The 20275-nt window shown below is 30.9% G+C and overlaps 1 protein-coding gene across 3 annotated transcripts in view; it reads left to right on the forward strand.

The window, feature by feature from the left end:
* LOC136975639 (uncharacterized) overlaps positions 1-20275 on the forward strand; it is a 247966-nt gene that overhangs the window by 116946 nt on the left and 110745 nt on the right. For 2 of the 3 annotated variants that reach the window (XM_067270713.1, XM_067270715.1), the window contains exons 11-13: positions 2243-2495; positions 9048-9239; positions 15042-15212. In XM_067270713.1, coding sequence (XP_067126814.1) covers positions 2243-2495; positions 9048-9239; positions 15042-15212 — 616 coding nt within the window. The remainder of the gene's footprint in view (positions 1-2242; positions 2496-9047; positions 9240-15041; positions 15213-20275) is intronic. The other variant, XM_067270714.1, reaches the window with a different exon arrangement.

The following is a 20275-nucleotide window of genomic DNA, read 5'->3' on the forward strand; positions in this document are numbered from 1 at the left end:
TGAGAATAAACCTAGTAACATCACTCTTATAAAGGTTATTAATAAAGTTATTAAAGTTGTTAATATATAAAAAGGTTATAATATAAATGTTTAAAATTATTATCCTTTTATTTGAATGGAAGTTATTTTTGGACAAGTATATCATTTATATACTTTTGTAGGATTACTAAGCCTACATGGCACTGTGGCACATGGAACTTTTTTATATCACAAGGTACCTCATATAACATACTTAATCCATTCCAGGTGCACGCCTGTTAAGTGAAACGTTCGTTATACAAAAAGCATTTTCCCATAGAAATACATGTTAAAACAACTAATTCGTTCTGCAGCAAAAAATAACTGTACTGTATCACAAAAAATGAACATGGGGTGCGTTTTTTTATTTTTCTGCGTAACTCTGCGCAAGCGACATCCATTTAAAAATTCCCGTGGAACATGTTCCTAAATTCCGGTGGGAGTGCACGCCATCGAACGGCAAAATCGGCAGCTTGTAGCAGTAGTTTACGGTGGAAAGCAACATGGTGTCCTCCATAGCTAAGATAGTTTCGTTTCCAGGTCCATTATGTGATTTTATAAATGAGAATTTAGAAATTGTGAAAGCGTGAATTAGCACACACAGTGATGTAAGTGTCTTTACAAATTTTTTTCGAGGCTATTTTGAATGCTCTTTCAACAAATAATTCATTTTATGGTTAAATTGGGACCCTTCTTTTGCTTTTTAAAGCTCATAGTTTAGAATTATAGATTCCTCCATCACGATACTATCGATAGTGCGGGCGCCGCCATCTTTCTTTCACCGTTGTTCCTAAATGCCTACAAACAGCAGCGCACTCCCGTAGTAGCGGAGATGCAGAGCGACCACTATTAAAGAACGCACCCATGGAGCAGTCACCAATTATGCCGGAAAGTCCATTGTTTGCAGCCAGTCCGTTGCTCGAGTCACGTAACAGCCAAACAGAAAGTCCATTGTTCGCAGCGTCCGTTATTCGAGGCGTACATTATACGAGGTACCACTGTGTATATAAACAGACATACAGACATTATAAGTTTCCTCTGTCTGTATCACTTCTCTTTTTTTATCTGGTGGTTAACAAATTCCAGGACACTTGAAAACAAAAAAAATCTATACATATTGAGAATTACACTCATGCGAACAAAAGTTATAAGCACAATAAAAAAAGGAAACCATTGACCAAAATCAGATAACAATTAATTACATTACACATGCAGGTGTGGACAAAGAAAGGAAATATCATCTAAACAAAACTAAATACCATACTATGTTCTTAACATTGTGTACTTAAATTTATTGAAACTACTGAATAGAAAGTTGAAACAGAAACTGAAAATTCTGATCTAGAATTTCATGCTGTTGGATTATATACTGTATTTTCTGGCGTATAAGACGACCCCCAACTTTTACAGTTAAAATATAGAGTTTGGGATATACTCACCCCATAAGACAACACCTGGCATATAAGACAACCCCTGACTTTTGAGAAGATTTTCCTGGGTTAAAAAGTCATCTTATACACTGGAAAATATGGTAAATATATTTGTTGAAGATTTCTTTTAATTGGATATTCAACAATAGCACAATGGTGTTCACACAGTACAACTGCACTAAGTCAGTTTTGTTTGTTAGATGTCTCATGTGGAAAAATTCCCATCACAGATTAAAACTCCCACTTTTATTACTAACCAGGAAATGAGGCTAGGCTTTCAGTTCCTTATAACCAAACATTCAGTTTTCAGAGGCCCAGTTTTTGGAAATGCTAGAGAAGCTGGTCATATTATTTGAGCGAGAAGCTTTTTGTGTTCAGGGCTACATGTTCACTAAGTTTTGTTTGATTAGGAATCTGCATGTTTGTTCATCTCCTTGTTAGTATCTAATTGTTAATAATAACAAAAAAAGCCCAATTAATTACAGTTATCAGTTGGTTTATTAGTGTAGTATGTAATTGATGTAGAAAATTTATGTTTTTAATGAATAGATGATATAATTTGAATCTATGGAAAAATATGCCATATATTACAGAAGCGAAGATAGTTTAATGATACAATAAACATTTAATGATTTTATTACTATAACTATATGATATAGTTCTTAATAACTTTCAAGCAATATTTATTTTATTTTATTGACAATTAAAAGTTTAAGATGCTGTAATTAAAATAGATTAATTTGACTGCAGAGCAGATTTTGCATTTAATCATTAGTCATTTTTTGTTATTTTAGCTGTGCATTACTGGGTATTGATTCAGCAAGTGAACAGAGTGACATATCAGAAAGTACGAGAGAACACTGTAAAATGGAACGTAAACGAATTGGAAAACGGAAGAAAATTCAGGATCGATTTCCAAAATTAACTGTTCTTAGTGTAGAAAAGGGGACTACTGTTGAATGTCAATTAGAATCTACCAAAGAAAAAACAGTCACTTTCAAATTTGATACAAGTGATATGATTCCTGCAGAAATTTGCAATAATTTGGTAAGTAATACTGTATTTATATTTCCTGTTATGCATGAATTAGAACAATACTTTAACAAACATAAATAAACCATCAATACACCTGTTTTGCTGAGATATGTTTAATCAAAACACTAATGTTTTTGACCTGATACAATAGGCCATCTTCAGGTGTAACCAAAATTCAAATGTATTTTTAAAAACCAATTTTAAATGACAGAACATCCAAACATTTTTACATTTAAATTTAAAACAAATATTAGATAACTTAACAAATAAATAATAAAATAATATAATAAAATACTTTAACTTTCAATCTTTGGTATTATGAATATAGTTGTCATTGTAAAAAGCATGTGTTTCTTTCTCATAGATCTGAAAAGGAATCCTTAATTTTTAAATTTATACAGGAAGTACATTACATTATTGGAAATTGCAATATGAAATGATTATTGAATTATATATATATTAGGTTACTATACTGGGTGATTTAAAACTCAGGCACAACTTGAAAAGTTCATATATCAGTCATTTTGATTTTAAACAAGTGTAGTATTCACAGAAATACTTATAATGACATAGGACTGTTTTTTGAAATACAAACATTTTATGCAGATTATAGTTGGTCTGCTTTGGAATAATTTTAAAAACATATCAATACACTCCAATTTATTTTACTTTCTTGGCTCTGTTATATATAACAAAGGGAAAGTATGGCAATTGGTCAAAGAATGACCCCTGAAGATTTTTACATTGGGACTTAAGACTTAGACATCAAGAAATGCAAAAACTTGGGGGTTGTTTCAGTATGTATGGATGCTTCTTTGTGTGTGCATGTGTGTTGCACAATTTCAGATATTTTGCAGAGAGGTTTGTGTATTGAGGATTCATACTATTAAATTTTGGTGGTTAATCTATTCAATGTTGCGTGTCACTCCACGTTGAATTTTTTTCAATGTTAAGCCTAACGCGATCACACGTTTTAGAAAAATAATAATTGTGGCTATTGTATTATTCCAAATTACTTTATATTTTTCACACAAAATAGACATATTAGGGAATGTAAAAAACAAAAAATTTTATTTCAGAAGTTAATTTTAGTGTGATATATCTCAAAACAAGTAACAACACATAGTGGAACATTACATTGTACACACTGATAACATGATTTTGCACACTTTTTGTTAGCCGAACATACTTTACATACTCTGGATGGATGTTTCTTTTTTTCTGTTGGTGGTATAAAACTGGGAAAATGCCGTTCAGATAAACGTAATGGATTTTCATGTGACGGTCAACTGCAGCGGGCTAGATGTCTGCTTGTGTGATACTTCTCTATCATTTCTCTGATAACAGACATACAAAAATCAAGAAATGATATTTGTTTTTTCATATGATGGATATTACACTATATAATGCTTGTGTATAAAACACAAGCATTATATAGTGTAATATCCATCATATGAAAAAACACTTTTTTACACAAGCATTATATAGTGTAATATCCATCATATGAAAAAACACTTTTTTACACAAGCATTATATAGTGTAATATCCATCATATGAAAAAACACTTTTTTATACCATTTCATCGTTTTTCTCATGCACGAATAATTGTGTATTATTCCGTCACAGAGATTGATACCACCCATATTACGATTATAATCTAAAATACAATTTGGCTTCATTATTACTTCCTCAGATCTGTCACGTTTACCTGAATCAGAGAATTTGTTGTCACTCGTCGTACTTAGAATTGTCACGTCCCTTTTGTCTTTCCAACAGAACATGGACAATTAATCTTTCTGACAGGTTATAAATTCCCCTTCCTTCAATTTACTGCCAGGAAATTTGCTTGGCATTCCTATCCGATTTTTGATTACTGTTTCACATACATAGGTTTGTTTCTCCAGAAGCGTTTTTGCTTAGGTTGGTGAGGTGAAAAACCTGTATAAAAAACCTTGTGATTTTTACCAAACAATGGTTCTAATAAGGTTAGCACAACCTTCTCACCTTGCCCACTTTTCAAAATTTTCGTATTTAGTAGTAGTAGCTTTGGTGTAAACTATAAAGTCCCAAACATATCCTATTTGTGACTCTCAAATTTCAAAGCTTTTCATTCCAAAACGAGCACGCTTCTTTGGTATATATTGCCTAAATCCCAATCTCCCTTTATATAGCATAAGACTTTCGTCTACACAGATATTTTCCTCTGGGAGATATGCATTTTTGAACCTGTGGCATAAATGATTGATAACACTGTAATTTATGCAGTCGATTATCACCACCTGAAGCTTGATTATTGTCTGTAAAATGCAGACAGGACAATAAGAGTTGAAAGCGATTGCTCGACATCACACTGGAAAAAAATGGTGTTGAAAAAAGATCTTCAATTGTAAAATACATGCTTAGGTGCGGTTTTCTAATTGTACTTGTGACTGTTATAAATCCTAGAAATTCTCTAATTTCTGGATTTGTCGTTGGTTTCCAGTTTTTTTATCCAACTATTCTCTCGTAAATCTTCACAGTTTAGCAAACTATTACCATACCTGTTCGTTTCTGAAACAATCTTGTCAACAAGTTTGTCATCAAAAAATATACTAAAACACTTGAACAGTGTAGCATCATTCCTGCACATTGTATTCCTGCTGGTCCCATGAAACTGTTCACTTGAGGACTTCTGAAATTTCTAAATTGTGACTACTAAATTGTGGATGTTTAGCAGTATTACTTCGAGTACTACTGCGTGATCTGCTTCTATATTCACTTGTAGATGGTATTTCAGGATCAAAATCACTACTGTCATCACTTACATTTTGATCTGGTATGTAATCGTCATTGCTGTCTGATTCAGATTCATCAGCACCTAAATTAAACAAATATTTGATCACTTCTGACTATATCTACTACTCGTTGCCATGTCAAAAAACAGAGACGAACTGGTCTAATTTCCTTTGTGATTTCTAACAAAGAACTATTCCTAGAATTTCAATATCCTGCTGAGCAAAAACTAGATAATATAACGGTTCTTCTGATATGTGTCACTTATTTCAAAACTTCATATAAGTAGTGATATCTAATGTTTAAAAAACGAATATTTTCGGGATTGACCCCCGAGGTCAATGAGGTCAACACGAAAATTTTCAGGAATAACGCAGGACAGGTTAAAGGTTATGGGGGGGAGATAAAGGGATCATGTGTATCTCCAGTACAGTTGGACTTAATGATGATTTTAATCATTATTAGCATTTACAGTTTTTTATAAAATCCATCTCTACCTTCAAAATTAATCTTTTCGCCATTGTATAATAATTAAAAATGTAAAAGGTTTCTAATAATAAATCATCATAATGGATAGCACTCCATACAAATTTAAATGTTTCCAGGAAAGCTAAGCAACTCATTGCTGGATTTTTTTTTGCTAATTTCCAATCTATTATTGTTTATTCATTAATATGAGCTTCAGCCTCCCCATCAATGTTAAATGAATTTAATACAGACTTAACAAAATTTTCATTATACAGTAGACCCCCCTATAACATGGATTCATATAACACGGCGAAAAAATTGCGATCGTGTTCATATAACACGCTAAAAGAGACTCGTATAACACAGTAAAACATCATCGCTGACTTGTGTTGCGACAGGATTGATCAAATCTGGACCAATAGCGGACATTGCACAAACCATTGAGTTTAAACGAGCAGCAGACCTACTAAAAACCATTTATTATTTAATGGCCATAAAAATTATATTTATATTAATGATGTCTCCAAAGTTCAGCGAATTTTTCACTGTGACGAAAACAAGCTTAGCAATGGTGTTGTTGAACAGTGCACACTCGCTAAGTAATCCTAAAAACTTTTGTTTATAACATAGTTTATATGGATTATTCTCAAAAAATTATATGTGTTTTGGAAACGTTGAGTCAAATTAGTCTAGAATCGGTTAATTTTATGGAAGAAAACCTTTCAAACAGCCATAGCCTCTAAACTGCACGCATACCTGGCTGTGATTGGCTCATGTATTTAAGTGATGCGTACAACACGGATTCATATAACATGGAATGTATCTATGGTGTTATAGTGGGGTCTACTGTATTACGTTTTTGATTAACAGGACAATATGATTTAAAATTTATGACCTTTTTGGTATTACGTGGTTTTTCATATTTACAGTATTCCAGATGATTTCTAAAACATGTAATTGTTATATCTAGATAATTTATCTTATTATGTTTTTCAGTCTCATGAGTAAATTTAATATATAAATTAATTTTATTTGCTTGTTCCAATATTTGATTAGGTGATGTTATCTTACTATTATATATGATTAATATATCGTCGACTTACCTTGCAAAAAATTCTATTCCTTATAATTCAAAATTAGCGGAAATCTTTATGATAGATATGGACAAAAAGTTTTGTCCATATCTATCATAAAGATTTCCGCTAATTTTGGGCCGATAATGCAACCCATAGAGATACCATCTTTCTGGTGATAATATTTTCCATTTACTGTAAAATAGTTTTTATTCAACATGAAAACAATAAGGTCTATCAAATAATTTGGAACATTATATTTACATAAACTTTGCATTATCATTTTTTTATTAATAGAAGGATACATCAACACTATATCTAAACTCGTTAATTTATGATCTGGTAAGATCTTTCTTCTCTCTAATTTTTTATATCAAAACATATGCATTTTTTTATACTAAATTCTGAATTTGAAATGACCTGTAAAGATCTTTTTATAAATATTTCTAAATTATATAACAATGTCTACTTAAAATCTATAATTGGTCTGTACTTATTTTGTTTATGCCTCTTTATTCGAATATTTAATTTAGGTATTCTTACATTCTCTTTAGGAAGTATTTCTTTACTTTCAGACGTTGAAATGATACCTTCATTTAACAGTTTCTTTAATCTTTTAGTTAATATTTTTCGTATATCATTTGTCGGATTTTATTCTAATTCCTCAAAATTTCCTTGGGATATAATTTCCTGTTTTCTTCTCTCTAGATCTTGTAAAGTCAATATTACAATTTGATGTGATTTATCTGCTTTAATTAAACAAAGATTAAATTTCTTAAAAAATTTTTTTATCTTATTATACTTACCTATGTACTTTTTAGGTCCATAATATATTTTTTTCAGTATTAATTTTTAAATCTTCGGCAACCTTAATTTTAATTTCTTCTCTTACTTCTTTTTTAAATTCACTTCTAAATATTGCATACTCTATATCTGCTATTGTATCTATTGTTTTGTTAAAGAAAGGTAAATTCATACTGATGCCATATGACAGAAACTGCATATAATCTTTCGGAATTTTCTTTGTTGTCAAATTAAGAACTAAATTTTTCTGCCATTCTATTTTTTCACGTTCTGATGGGTAATTAAATAATTTACATAATTTTTCATTTTTATTTTTAAATATTTAATATTATTTGTAGGTTTTAAATTATCTTTATAATTTAACTTTTTTCTAATTTTTTTAATATTTTTAAGAATATAACTTAATCGTTTTACCTTTCTTTCTGATTACTCATTTTAGTATTAATCTTTCTATTTTCCATATCTCTTCTGTTCTAATGTCATTTCTAATTGATTTCTTTAATTGTAGTGTTCTTGGAGTGGTTTCTTCTCGCAGATGGCACTTGAAAAATTGTACATCTTTAATATGTCTCTCTCTCTGTTCCTGTAATTTTTTCAACCTTGTCTCCAAATTGGACCATTTAATTGGACCCTTTTCTTTTGTACATAAAATTTTCCATCAGATTTAAAATTCAATTCAAAAATTATGACGTGTAAAATATTGGATATTATTTTAAACTTTATCCTTTTAAATTGTGGATGTTGGAGTAAGATGTTTTTCTCATAGTAGAATGCTCGCTCTTCTTTCAACTAGTTTTAATTGTTGTTTTGAATACGGCAATTCAAACTCTAGTGTAGTGAGATAGTCTTCTCTTAACATCAGTTAAATCAACGTTTTCTTTAGGACATAACAGTTTTTAACCATTGATGGGTAAGTACCATGTTTGCCTTTAATCATGCTTGTTAATGTTTCTTTTGGCTTATATCTAGAACTACACTTTTTTGTTATTGATCTAAGATCCCAATATTTCCTCTAGATTTTAACATATGCAAATGGTTTTGGAGGACTAGTTACTGTAGGTAGAGCTCCTATTTTGTTTCCACATTCTTAGTGGAATCTCTGTCTATTTCTTCTGTATCACTTTCCAAGTTCCTAACATTCTTATTCATATATTCTTATACTCAAATTCTCTTGAGTATAGTTATCTCTCAAATTAAAATTTATGTTATAACTATCTCTCTTGACTTGTCTACTCTGGTTAGTTTGAGATGTTCAGTTTACAGCCATTGTCTCATCAAACTCAATCCTAGTTTGTTTCTTTAACTTATGAAGTTTGTATGGAGATTGACTTAAGATTGAGCTGATATTTTAATATAAATATAGCTATTTCTATCATTAAATTGTTACATATGGATAGTCATTTCTATTATTAAAAATAAATTTAATTAGGAAATTATTTTATTCCAGGTAATCACTAATTTATTAGCTGAAAAACATGCCAGTTTATTTATTGAACAAATACAGGAAATTGTTCATCAGCTTAAAGAAAATCCAGATAAAATTCCTATTGTCCACATGCAAGATGTTAGTTCTACTTTGTCAAGCCCAACAATGCAACGTAAATACAGTCAAGAACAATTTGATGGAGAACAAATTAGAGTAAGTAAATTATTATATATAAGTATATATAAATATATACCTTATTTCCTTGATTCTAAAATACTTTTATTTAATTCATTTCTGCTTGTCTGTAACAGATGCATCTTAAAACTAGTGACATCTTATATTCACAGTTTTAAACAGTCATCAGTGGTAATTTCAAGTGGACCATGTGAATGGTGTGGTTGATATTAGTTGCCACTGTCAGAGTTCACTTTCCACTTCTTTTATCCCATTTTTTTTCCTTACCAACTGACATTTCATATTCAACTGACCACATCTAAAGATGGCACTTTAACTGAGTTGAAAATATAGCATTATTTAAACTATGTTCATTATTAAAGGTACATTCTAATTTAGTTGAATAACCACGGTGTTTAGTTCATCTTTATCATATATATTAGCAAACAGGAACACTAGATCATACTGAAAGTTCAGACACTTATTGAAAAATAACTCAACAGTCATAAACAAAAATGAAAACACAACATAACCATGCACCATTGTAAACATAAACACAACAATTACAATTAATATTACTATAGAGACAGAATTAATTAACATATTCAAAAATTTATTCCATGAAACTAAATATACAAGTTTAGATTTCACACTGAGACCACAAATGCCCAATATAAATACATTCAAACTGCTAGAGAAAACCTTACCTTATCTAAATACACATATTATTGAAGTACATACAGTACATTAACTAGATTTCACACTCTCAGAAATATGTACTGTAAATTAATGTATTTTGTTTCTGTCACTGTAGTAACATACCATGGTTTTAGATCAGAATTGTGAAGTTCAAGAAAGAGTTCCCATTAGCTGTCTAAGGCAAACACCAAACAAAAAAAGATTCATAGTAGATGTTAGAAAAATTATTTCTACATGAAGTAATTATATATAGGTGCAATCAATGGATTTTAACTGTAGGACAGTTTATCCAACAATCATCCTAAACTCAATCATTGGCAGGACAACAACACACCAAATAATAATAATACTAATCTGTACAAAAATCAAGAATATTTTTTACAAAAAGAATCACTTATTACTAAACCTTAATACTAAACTTACAGTAAGAAAGGAAGATTGAATATAGGGAACAAGAAGTAGCAAAGATGGAAGATGGGATAGAACAAAAGTACTCAGGTTGTACAAACATTCTTCTCTATTTGTAAGGGAACACATGGAAACTTCTGCACACAATAAATGCTTCCATCTCTTTTCTTTTGGTCCCAAGGAGTTTTTTTTTCTTGTATCCAATTTGTTGGTGAAGTTGAATGCCGACTCTAACACATTAACTTTGGCCCAGGAATTTTAAGGTTCCTGCTCGAAGTTATGACTTCATCCATCTGCTTGGGCAACAGACACTCTCACGTCTTTCTTCATTTATTGTCTTCTCTTTTTGAGTACTGGCTCAAAAAGTGACCTTTCTTCATGTCATATGCCCTCAGATAATCTCGTTTTCATTATGCTGGTGATTTCAGAAGTGGCCCTCATCTTCAAGAAGGAAGAATTAAGGAGGTCAGAAAGTTTTTGGAGGTGGAAAGAACAAAGAATAGGGAAAAATGTAAGAAATACAAAAAGACAAAAACACAATATTGCATATGACCACAGAACCTCAATTATCCAAACCCCAATTAACTGAAGTCTTGCATTATCTGAGGTGAATCTGTAAGTAATTACCCTACTTATAAATCACAAAAGCTTTTCCATGGATGCATAAAGTCTATAAATACTATAATACTTTGATCGTGAATGTATTGAATGGATTATACTCAGATGATATTTTTAAACTTTTTGAGAAGTGTATTACACATTTATCATTGGAGGCATGAAAATTGATTTTGCTAACTGATACTGATAGTTCATACAAAGTGCCATTTAAGAAGACTGACTTTCCTTCCCCCAATTTTTCCATCTCTTCTTCCCATCTTTATACTTCTATATTTCTCTAACTCCAAGAACACGTTATTATGTTGTTTTGGGATGTGACTTTGCTGACTATTCAGATGAATTTGCTGAAATTGGATGTGGGATGACCTCCAACCCTCAGAAGCTTTGCCATATTCTTTCAGTCCTGTGAGATATAAAATGACAATTTTTTTATGCTTGTTGTGATTTTAACAAGTAATACAAGGAGAGTGGCCAGATGGTAAGGAATGGGGCCTGACATATTCACTACAACCACCCATGAAGAATGATGCTGAGGTGACCTGAAATGGCTGCGGAACATTATTGCAAAGAAAGGAGGAATCACTATAAAACAAAAACTGTAAAAACATTTTAAAGACTGTTTAAAGCTGTAACGTATTAAAAAATGATTTTTTTTTATCTTTTATCATTGAGATAAACCATTATATTAAAATGTAACTACAATAATACAAAAATGATTAGATCACCACACCAAAATATTATCCATTAAAACAAGAAATAACTACTGTCTATTGGTGTTAAACAGCTTTTACTACCAATATAAGCACTTTCAACATTTTTATCACTGTCATCTTCAGAATGTTAAAATTTTAAAAAAAAATAACATTAAATATTCAAAAATAAAATACATATTTTCAAACACAACATTAAATATTCAAAAAGCAATTCAAATTTTTCTAAGTTAAATTTAAACCAACATAGACATGAAAACAGCATGTACATAGAGATAAATTAGTATGAAATAACAATAAAATTACATAAAATAAGATAAACATAAAAGATAAACATTTACATGTCGTTAGTATATTTAGAATTATGGCAAACAGGTAATAGCATGACAACATAAATGTTAAATGCCCAAATTTTTAAAAAGTGACATCCAAATTCTTGGAAGATCCAACATAGATTTATTACATGTTCCATTCTTTCAATAAATAATGACTCCCAGATAAAAGTAACTTTTTTGTCAATACCTTGCATTAACAGCGAAGTCTCATTCCATTTTGCCACACAATTTCTTTCCACCACACTCCTAGAAAGTTTTGTAGTACACTTGTTGCAGATATCATTCTGGTGTTCGGTAAGACAAATTTGTAATTTTCTTGTCGTGGCACGATGTAAAAAGAAAATATTTGCATCGCTGTCTGGCTGTTTTAATGAAACCAAATAAACTCCAAATTTTTCTAGTGTGGAAAATACATCTCTGTCATCACAAAAGAGCCTGTGCAAGGTTATTTGCAGTTTAATCAGATGAATAAGCCCATATTTCTTAAAAATTTTGGTGATGCGTAATGAAATGGGCCCTAGTTATAGAATGTAAATGTAAGCTGCTCACATTCTGCAATCAATGTTGTGGGTGGGAAGAATGAGACACATCAGGTCCTTCATCAGGTTTTTTAATGTTTTTCCTTGATGAATTTTCATCTCTTACTTGAATTTTATTCCAAAACAAAGATTCATCAAGGAAACATTAAAAATCTTGATGAAGGACCCAGAAGGAGTTTTAAAATATTTGTTCTCGTTTGTTTTTGTCATCTACACACTGTAATTTGTTTAGAATATGTGATTAACTATATCCCAGTGTGGTGAGTGGTTGTTTGCATGTTATGATTGCTAATCTATCAGCAGTCATGGTGGAGCAAATTAGGAGAAATGTCAAGTTTAATATTTTCTAGGTGCCTCTCGTAACCCATTAGCTGTTCTTATACATCAGGTGCATAGTTGTTCTTTTAACATGGAATGGAACCACTGAAAAATTATCACAGTTTGTACAGCTTCATGTCATCAGTATACTCTTCTATTAATTTTACTATAGAAAGTGAAAAAGACAACAAGATGAGTTTTCTAGATTTACTAATTTATAGAACTCTAACAGGCATTACCTATGATGTGCATCGTAAATTTAGTTTATACCCTTACATAATACTTACCCCACATCCTTCCAATCATCAGGATATATTAATAATGCCATTGCTGCACTTATTTGAAGAGATTATCGACTTTCATTTTCTCACTACTTAATATGTAAAGAATTACACATTCTAGTAACAGCAACTTGCAAACTAGGATATATGCATACAAAAATTAAACATATCAATAACTAGATATGTGTCTCGTTCTTCCCACCCACAACATTGATTGCAGAATGTGAGCAGCTTACATTTACATTCTATAACTAGGGCCCATTTCATTACGCATCACCAAAATTTTTAAGAAATATGGGCTTATTCATCTGATTAAACTGCAAATAACCTTGCACAGGCTCTTTTGTGATGACAGAGATGTATTTTCCACACTAGAAAAATTTGGAGTTTATTTGGTTTCATTAAAACAGCCAGACAGCGATGCAAATATTTTCTTTTTACATCGTGCCACGACAAGAAAATTACAAATTTGTCTTACCGAACACCAGAATGATATCTGCAACAAGTGTACTACAAAACTTTCTAGGAGTGTGGTGGAAAGAAATTGTGTGGCAAAATGGAATGAGACTTCGCTGTTAATGCAAGGTATTGACAAAAAAGTTACTTTTATCTGGGAGTCATTATTTATTGAAAGAATGGAACATGTAATAAATCTATGTTGGATCTTCCAAGAATTTGGATGTCACTTTTTAAAAATTTGGGCATTTAACATTTATGTTGTCATGCTATTACCTGTTTGCCATAATTCTAAATATACTAACGACATGTAAATGTTTATCTTTTATGTTTATCTTATTTTATGTAATTTTATTGTTATTTCATACTAATTTATCTCTATGTACATGCTGTTTTCATGTCTATGTTGGTTTAAATTTAACTTAGAAAAATTTGAATTGCTTTTTGAATATTTAATGTTGTGTTTGAAAATATGTATTTTATTTTTGAATATTTAATGTTATTTTTTTTTTTAATTTTAACATTCTGAAGATGACAGTGATAAAAATGTTGAAAGTGCTTATATTGGTAATAAAAGCTGTTTAACACTAATAGACAGTAGTTATTTGTTGTTTTAATGTCCAATAATACACATTTTTAAAATACATTTTTACACAGTATAATCTTCCTACTGTAACTATAACCATACCATATCCATAAGTGTCTGCAATGCAGATACTTTTGGCAGTAGTTATAAAATACCATAAGACCATATTTGTATCCATAAGGAATAAAACTTTTTTATAGTGTACAATGCAGACCGTCATATGCATGCACACTCTTTATGTAAATTGGAGAAAATATCAATATTTGATGATGTCAGATCTAGAAAGTTGCACAAACTTTTCCATTTCCATTGCATTCCTGATGTGCCTAGGTCTCATCAGCTACTTTTGGCTTTTGACTTCTGATCAAAAGGCTACTTAGCATATGTGGTCTCATTCTCTGTGATTCTCCACATCCATACTGTAAAAGTTTGATGCATCCAAACTTTTCTTACAGAATACAGTATGGCTATAATGATTCCATACGGAGATTATAATGATATGGATATGGGTATGGTAGCAGTTATGGTATGGAGTTTATAATCCAGATTTTATTTGTATGTTTTTTATTTTATTTATTCTTGTTTCACAAAGAATATTGCTCACTATGTTAATTTTGTCAAATTTTTAGTGTTTATGTTTCTACTCTTATTTCTATTGTATTTATATATACCATAATTAGCCTCAAAACTGATATATAGATTCTTGTTTTGTTTCTGTGCTCAACTGTTTATTCTTTCATATTATATTGTTTAAATCTTCAGTACTTTTATTGTTTTAATTGTTTGCTCTGATCTCTTTTGCTCTATTCTTTCTCAATTTATTTGTAAATATATAAATTAAAACAAAAAACAGTCACTAATAAGTTACTGTTATTACTATTACTATTACAGAGACCCAGCATTGATAGTCAAGAAGAAATTACTACAGAAAATAAGATTTTGGATTTTGAGTCAGCTGGTTCTTCTTCTCCATCACACCAGTTGCACATTCATAATGTAATTGCATCAAGTTCTAATTATGAATCTAAACAATCCCTTTCAAATTTATCATCTAGTTTGCAAGTAATTACTAATTTGTAACTATATTATAAGACATTAATGGTACCTAAGATAATGTAATTTATAGATAAGATAACATAAGTTGACTAAGTAATAGAAGTGATTATATAAGTTACAGTAATATAAGTAATATAAGTTGACTTAAGTAGTATACACTGTGTTGACTAAAGTATTGGGACACAAATAGGAGGTGATGCAAGTACTGTAATTTCGAGTGGATAATCTGCAGTGGCTTATAACCAATGACAACTTATACCCTGCAGAAAATTACAAGAACCCTGTGCCTCTGGGGCAGTTATTGAAAGCAAGATAATTACTGGTATGCAGTTTAGAAGTTACCATCTGAAGCATTAAAATATTGCTTTTTTTTGTTTTGTTTCTGTCAACAAATCATCGTAGATAAATATAAATAACTAAACCCAAATATTCTATTACAGTCATATTAATTTTTAGACTATTCAGATTATAATTTTACTAACTAGAAAATTGTTTTTAAATATATATTATAAACAACTCATAACCAGATTTTAATTGATCAAGCCAAACCATCTTTATTATTATTGTAATTTTTTGATAATGTTAATATAAGATAGAAATCTAATCACCCATGTTTAAAAACAATTACGCAAGATCATTTGGCTTAATTGTTTTTAAAGGTAGGTAGTTAGATCACTATCTTATATTAACATTAACTAATAATTACAATAATTTTTAAATTTAATTTAATTATTTTATTTCATTATTATTTAGTAATTATTAAATTTAATTCCAGATAATAATTAATGAAATTGAAAGTAAATCTTTTTGACATTACCTTTTTGCTTTATTTTTCAATTATTAATGTAGAAATCTTTTTTAATTAATTAAACATTTGTGTAAAATATAAAATATTAAATAACTTTCAATCCAAGTGTACATTAGCAAAGACAGTAGCATAGTATGTACAATGGCACACATGCACGCGCGCATGCGCACAAACACTCATTATATATCAACATCCTGAAAGTTTGATGTATTGATACTGAGTCAGACGATCGCCATTATTAATTGGGCTATTATTATGCTATAATTAATAATTAGAAACTTAAGTAATTTGGTATACTAAAGGTAGATGTTAGGCACCATCTTTTATCTAAATTAGTAATTATTATAATTTCATAGTTTTAATAATTTGGGATCATTGTATCTAAATTTAAATATATTTGGAAGGTAATGTTTGCTCAGGGTTTGGATGGCATAACTGGCAGTCACACCACACAGTGGATGTTGTGGGTTCAAGTTTTGTTCCAGGCTAGTTCTTTTCTTCCAGATTGTTCTAAACTATTTAATAAAATTATTAAATTATTATACAGTAGACTCTCGTATAACACGGTAGATATGTTCCATGTTATATGAATCCGTGTTGTATGAGTCACTTAGATTTTACAAATACATGAGCTGTTCACAGCTCAAAGCGATTAACTTACTTGTTATATTTAAAATAACTTTTTTTAGTAATCAGGCTTAAGGCACTACATGACAACATTTTTATGGCCGTTGAATAATAAATGTTTTTTTTCTACAATAAAACACAACTTTTCCGCCTAAACTGTCTGTATATGCACGTGCCGCTGGACGGCAGTCATCCAATCAGCGTCCTTGCTATGTTGGTAGCTCTCAAGTAGGTCTGCTGCTCGTCCACTATTGGTCCAGATTTGACCAATCCTGTCAAGACACAAGTCGGCCATGACAATCTGTCTCATTCTTTTACCATGTTATACAAGCCTCTTTTAGCGTGTTAAATGAACACAACTGCAATTTTTTTGCCATGTTATACGAATCTATCTTATATGAACCCATGTTATAGGGGGGGTCTACTGTAATTATTAATTTTGATAAGAGATGGCACTACCTCTAGTTTCAAATTACTTTGTTTCTAATTATTAACTATAGCATAATAATAGCCAATTTGTAACTGTGATCATTTGGCTTAGTACCACGTAAATTAGCTGAACTTTTACAAGACATGCTCTTAGTAAGTGATGAATGTATAACTGCATTTGACTTTATTCCCATCCATCCCTACAGCCCTGTTTTTGTGCATTAAGGAGCTTTTTATTTGACTCCTCTCGAACTGCACTTACAAAAATAACTACACTTTACTAACATTTAACATGCAGTCTATTTTATTAACATAATTAATGTTTTTGGTCAGTTAATTGACTGAAAACATTCGATTACAGTTATTAAAGATTATGTAAAAATTTCTAAACAAGGCCATGCTCTTGAAGGCCCTGGTAAGTATGTTCTATACTTGCCAGGGCCTGATTTCTGAATACAAAATTATAGAAACAGTTAATAAAGAATAATAACAGCTAAAAAAAAAACTTATTATTGATACTAGTGTCAACTTTAAAGTATGGTAAATTTATTTATTAATCACACAATGATCACTTCCACAATCAATCCCTCTGAAAACTTTGACATCTTGGACTGATAATGCAGTATTCTGTTTCACAATGATATAGTCCAATATTGATTTTGAATTCAACGTGTCTTGATGTCGAGTGTATTTATGTATATCTTTATGTTGGAAATACCCATTTGTTATTTTTAATGAGTTCTGCATACATAGTTCAATTAATCTTTCACCCTTATCAGTTATTATATTCTCTCCAAAAGGTTTAACTATTTGGTTCTTATGCTTTTTACCAATTTGGCCATTGTAATTTGTCTATTGTTGCCAATATTGTTTATTATAATATTTAATTTCTCAAAAAATTTATCTTTATCTAATTTATTTTCACTGTCACTTATACATATATTCCCAAAATTGTAATATTTCTACCAAATAGAGTTAAATTAATTTTAACCATATTTTCATTTATTGCTTTCCAAGATGTAACATTTTTCTTATATTTCATCAATATCAGAACAGAAACTTTTCTTTTTGATCTAATATCTGTTGGTACTTCACTGTAAAAATGTAGATATTTATCTTCTATAACCACTCCCTGTCCCATCTTTTTAGTTTCTGTTAATACAATAATATCCTGTTGTATTCTGTTTAATTCCAAGATAATTAGTCCCTTTTTTTTATTAATACTTTGCACATTTCATGTTCCTATAATCATTCTTCTTTTCCATAGCCTTTGTCGTCATCCTGAATATCCAACCGGCTTATTTCTGTTGGGCTTTTTAGCTTTATTATTGTAATTATTATGAACATATCAGCAGAAGGGAAAAGCATGGACAGATAAAAGTTGGGCATTAGTTGGTGCCCATTATGTCATCACTTGTTTATTTATCTATTTCTTTATTGTTGTTGATTTTTGTTTTTACTTTTATTTTTGTGTATAGTTATCAGTCCATGGATTCTATTTATCTATTTTCAGACTTGTGCAATAGGCGTTGAGAAAACTTTTAAAGTTAAAAATGTTCTATAATCAGTTTCGTTCATCATAAATCAAAAAATTGTTTGATCCTGATGAAGGTCAATTAATTTACTGAAAACATTAAATCACATTAATAAAATAGACTGCATATTAAAGGCTGGTAAAGTGTAGTTCTTTTTATTTGAAATTACACATACAGCTGCCCATCTTTACAAGCATATACTCAAACTTGCACACAAACTATGCTACACTTCTTACATCAGATACAATTGTAGTAATTCCCGTAGCACATGGTGGCTGCGGGGTTGGTCAAAACAAAAAAATAAAACCACAGATCATGGAAGAACAATTAATCAGTATAAAGATGTGTGGTGTAATAACAAAAGCTTATTTGCAAAACTAAACATACTTAATACGGGCTATACATACAAAACATGAATTCTGGTCCCGTTACAAGTTTCACTTTCATTCACACCTTCTCCTATCCTTCCTCCATTGTGTGAGGCCCCTTTGATACCTGACAAGAAGAATACAAAATAATGACGTGAAGAAACGAAAGCAATATACCCAACAAGAATACAAAGCAATAGCAGAGAAGCAAAGCAAATTGAAAAATAAAAAATATATGAATGTTCCCTCAGAACAAAAAAAAAAATCATATGTTTTGATGACCTCCAGTTAGTCCTTCACTCTTTTTTGTTGCTCATTTCTTCATTCTACTTGGATGGATACAGATTCTTAAATGGCATAATTTTTTTTTATTTATCTAGTATGGTTGTCTTTCTTGACCTCTACCTTCTTTCAGGTTAACTGTCGCTTGCACTTGTTTTTTTTACGACGACCTCCATTGCCCTGCTGAGTTCTTGCTATTTGCCGTGTCATCCAATAACCAAAACCAAACATTTTTTAAACAAAGATTTCTAATTAAAACTAAAGGCATTAGACCTTTAGAACAAACTAAATGTAGAACAACTAAATGTAAAGAATTTTAAATTGACACGTACATGGTGACAATGCACATGCACCATGATGTGTTGCTGTGACACTGAACTAATAAGGATGGTGTTACAACACCAACACACCCTGCTGTGGGATCATGTCACGATGCTCAGGTATTGCGATCAGAGGAGCCTGGTGTATGTTTGGGAGGCCCTCCTTACTATTTTGCTAAATCCGTGCAACTCCCCGCACTTGAGTTGCCTGCTATGTGGGTCAGCTGGTATAAAAGATTAAAACATTGTCTCTAGCTCCTCCTTGGCACCTATTCAACACATCATGGCACATGTGCATTGTCACCACATGCATGACAATTTAAATTCTTTATATTTAGTTGTTCTAAGTTTTGGATCGTAAACAAAAAGGCGGCTTGTGTTGTTAATTTGGAAATCACATTGCGTCACCTGTGATTTCTGAACTAGTTTCCCTGATCTCAGAATTTGCAAGGGGCCTTACATTTATTTGCTTGATCATCGAACTTTGCCTGGTACCAGCATAGATCCTTCGCATGGGGGCGAACCAGCGTCTGTGAACGCCGCCAATTCTGGGGGTGTCTATAATTGCGGGATTGTCTGTCGCTGGGCCTTGATAGGCAATTAACTTGCTCTGTTAATTTATCGATCTGCATTTGGAGCTCTTTTATAGCCGCGTGTGTGCTATTTTCGTTCCTTGCAAAATGAGTTTCGGCAATTTGTG

This window comes from Centruroides vittatus, unplaced genomic scaffold (assembly GCF_030686945.1).
Source record: "Centruroides vittatus isolate TY-2023 unplaced genomic scaffold, ASM3068694v2 contig_377, whole genome shotgun sequence".
Lineage (NCBI taxonomy): Eukaryota > Metazoa > Arthropoda > Arachnida > Scorpiones > Buthidae > Centruroides > Centruroides vittatus.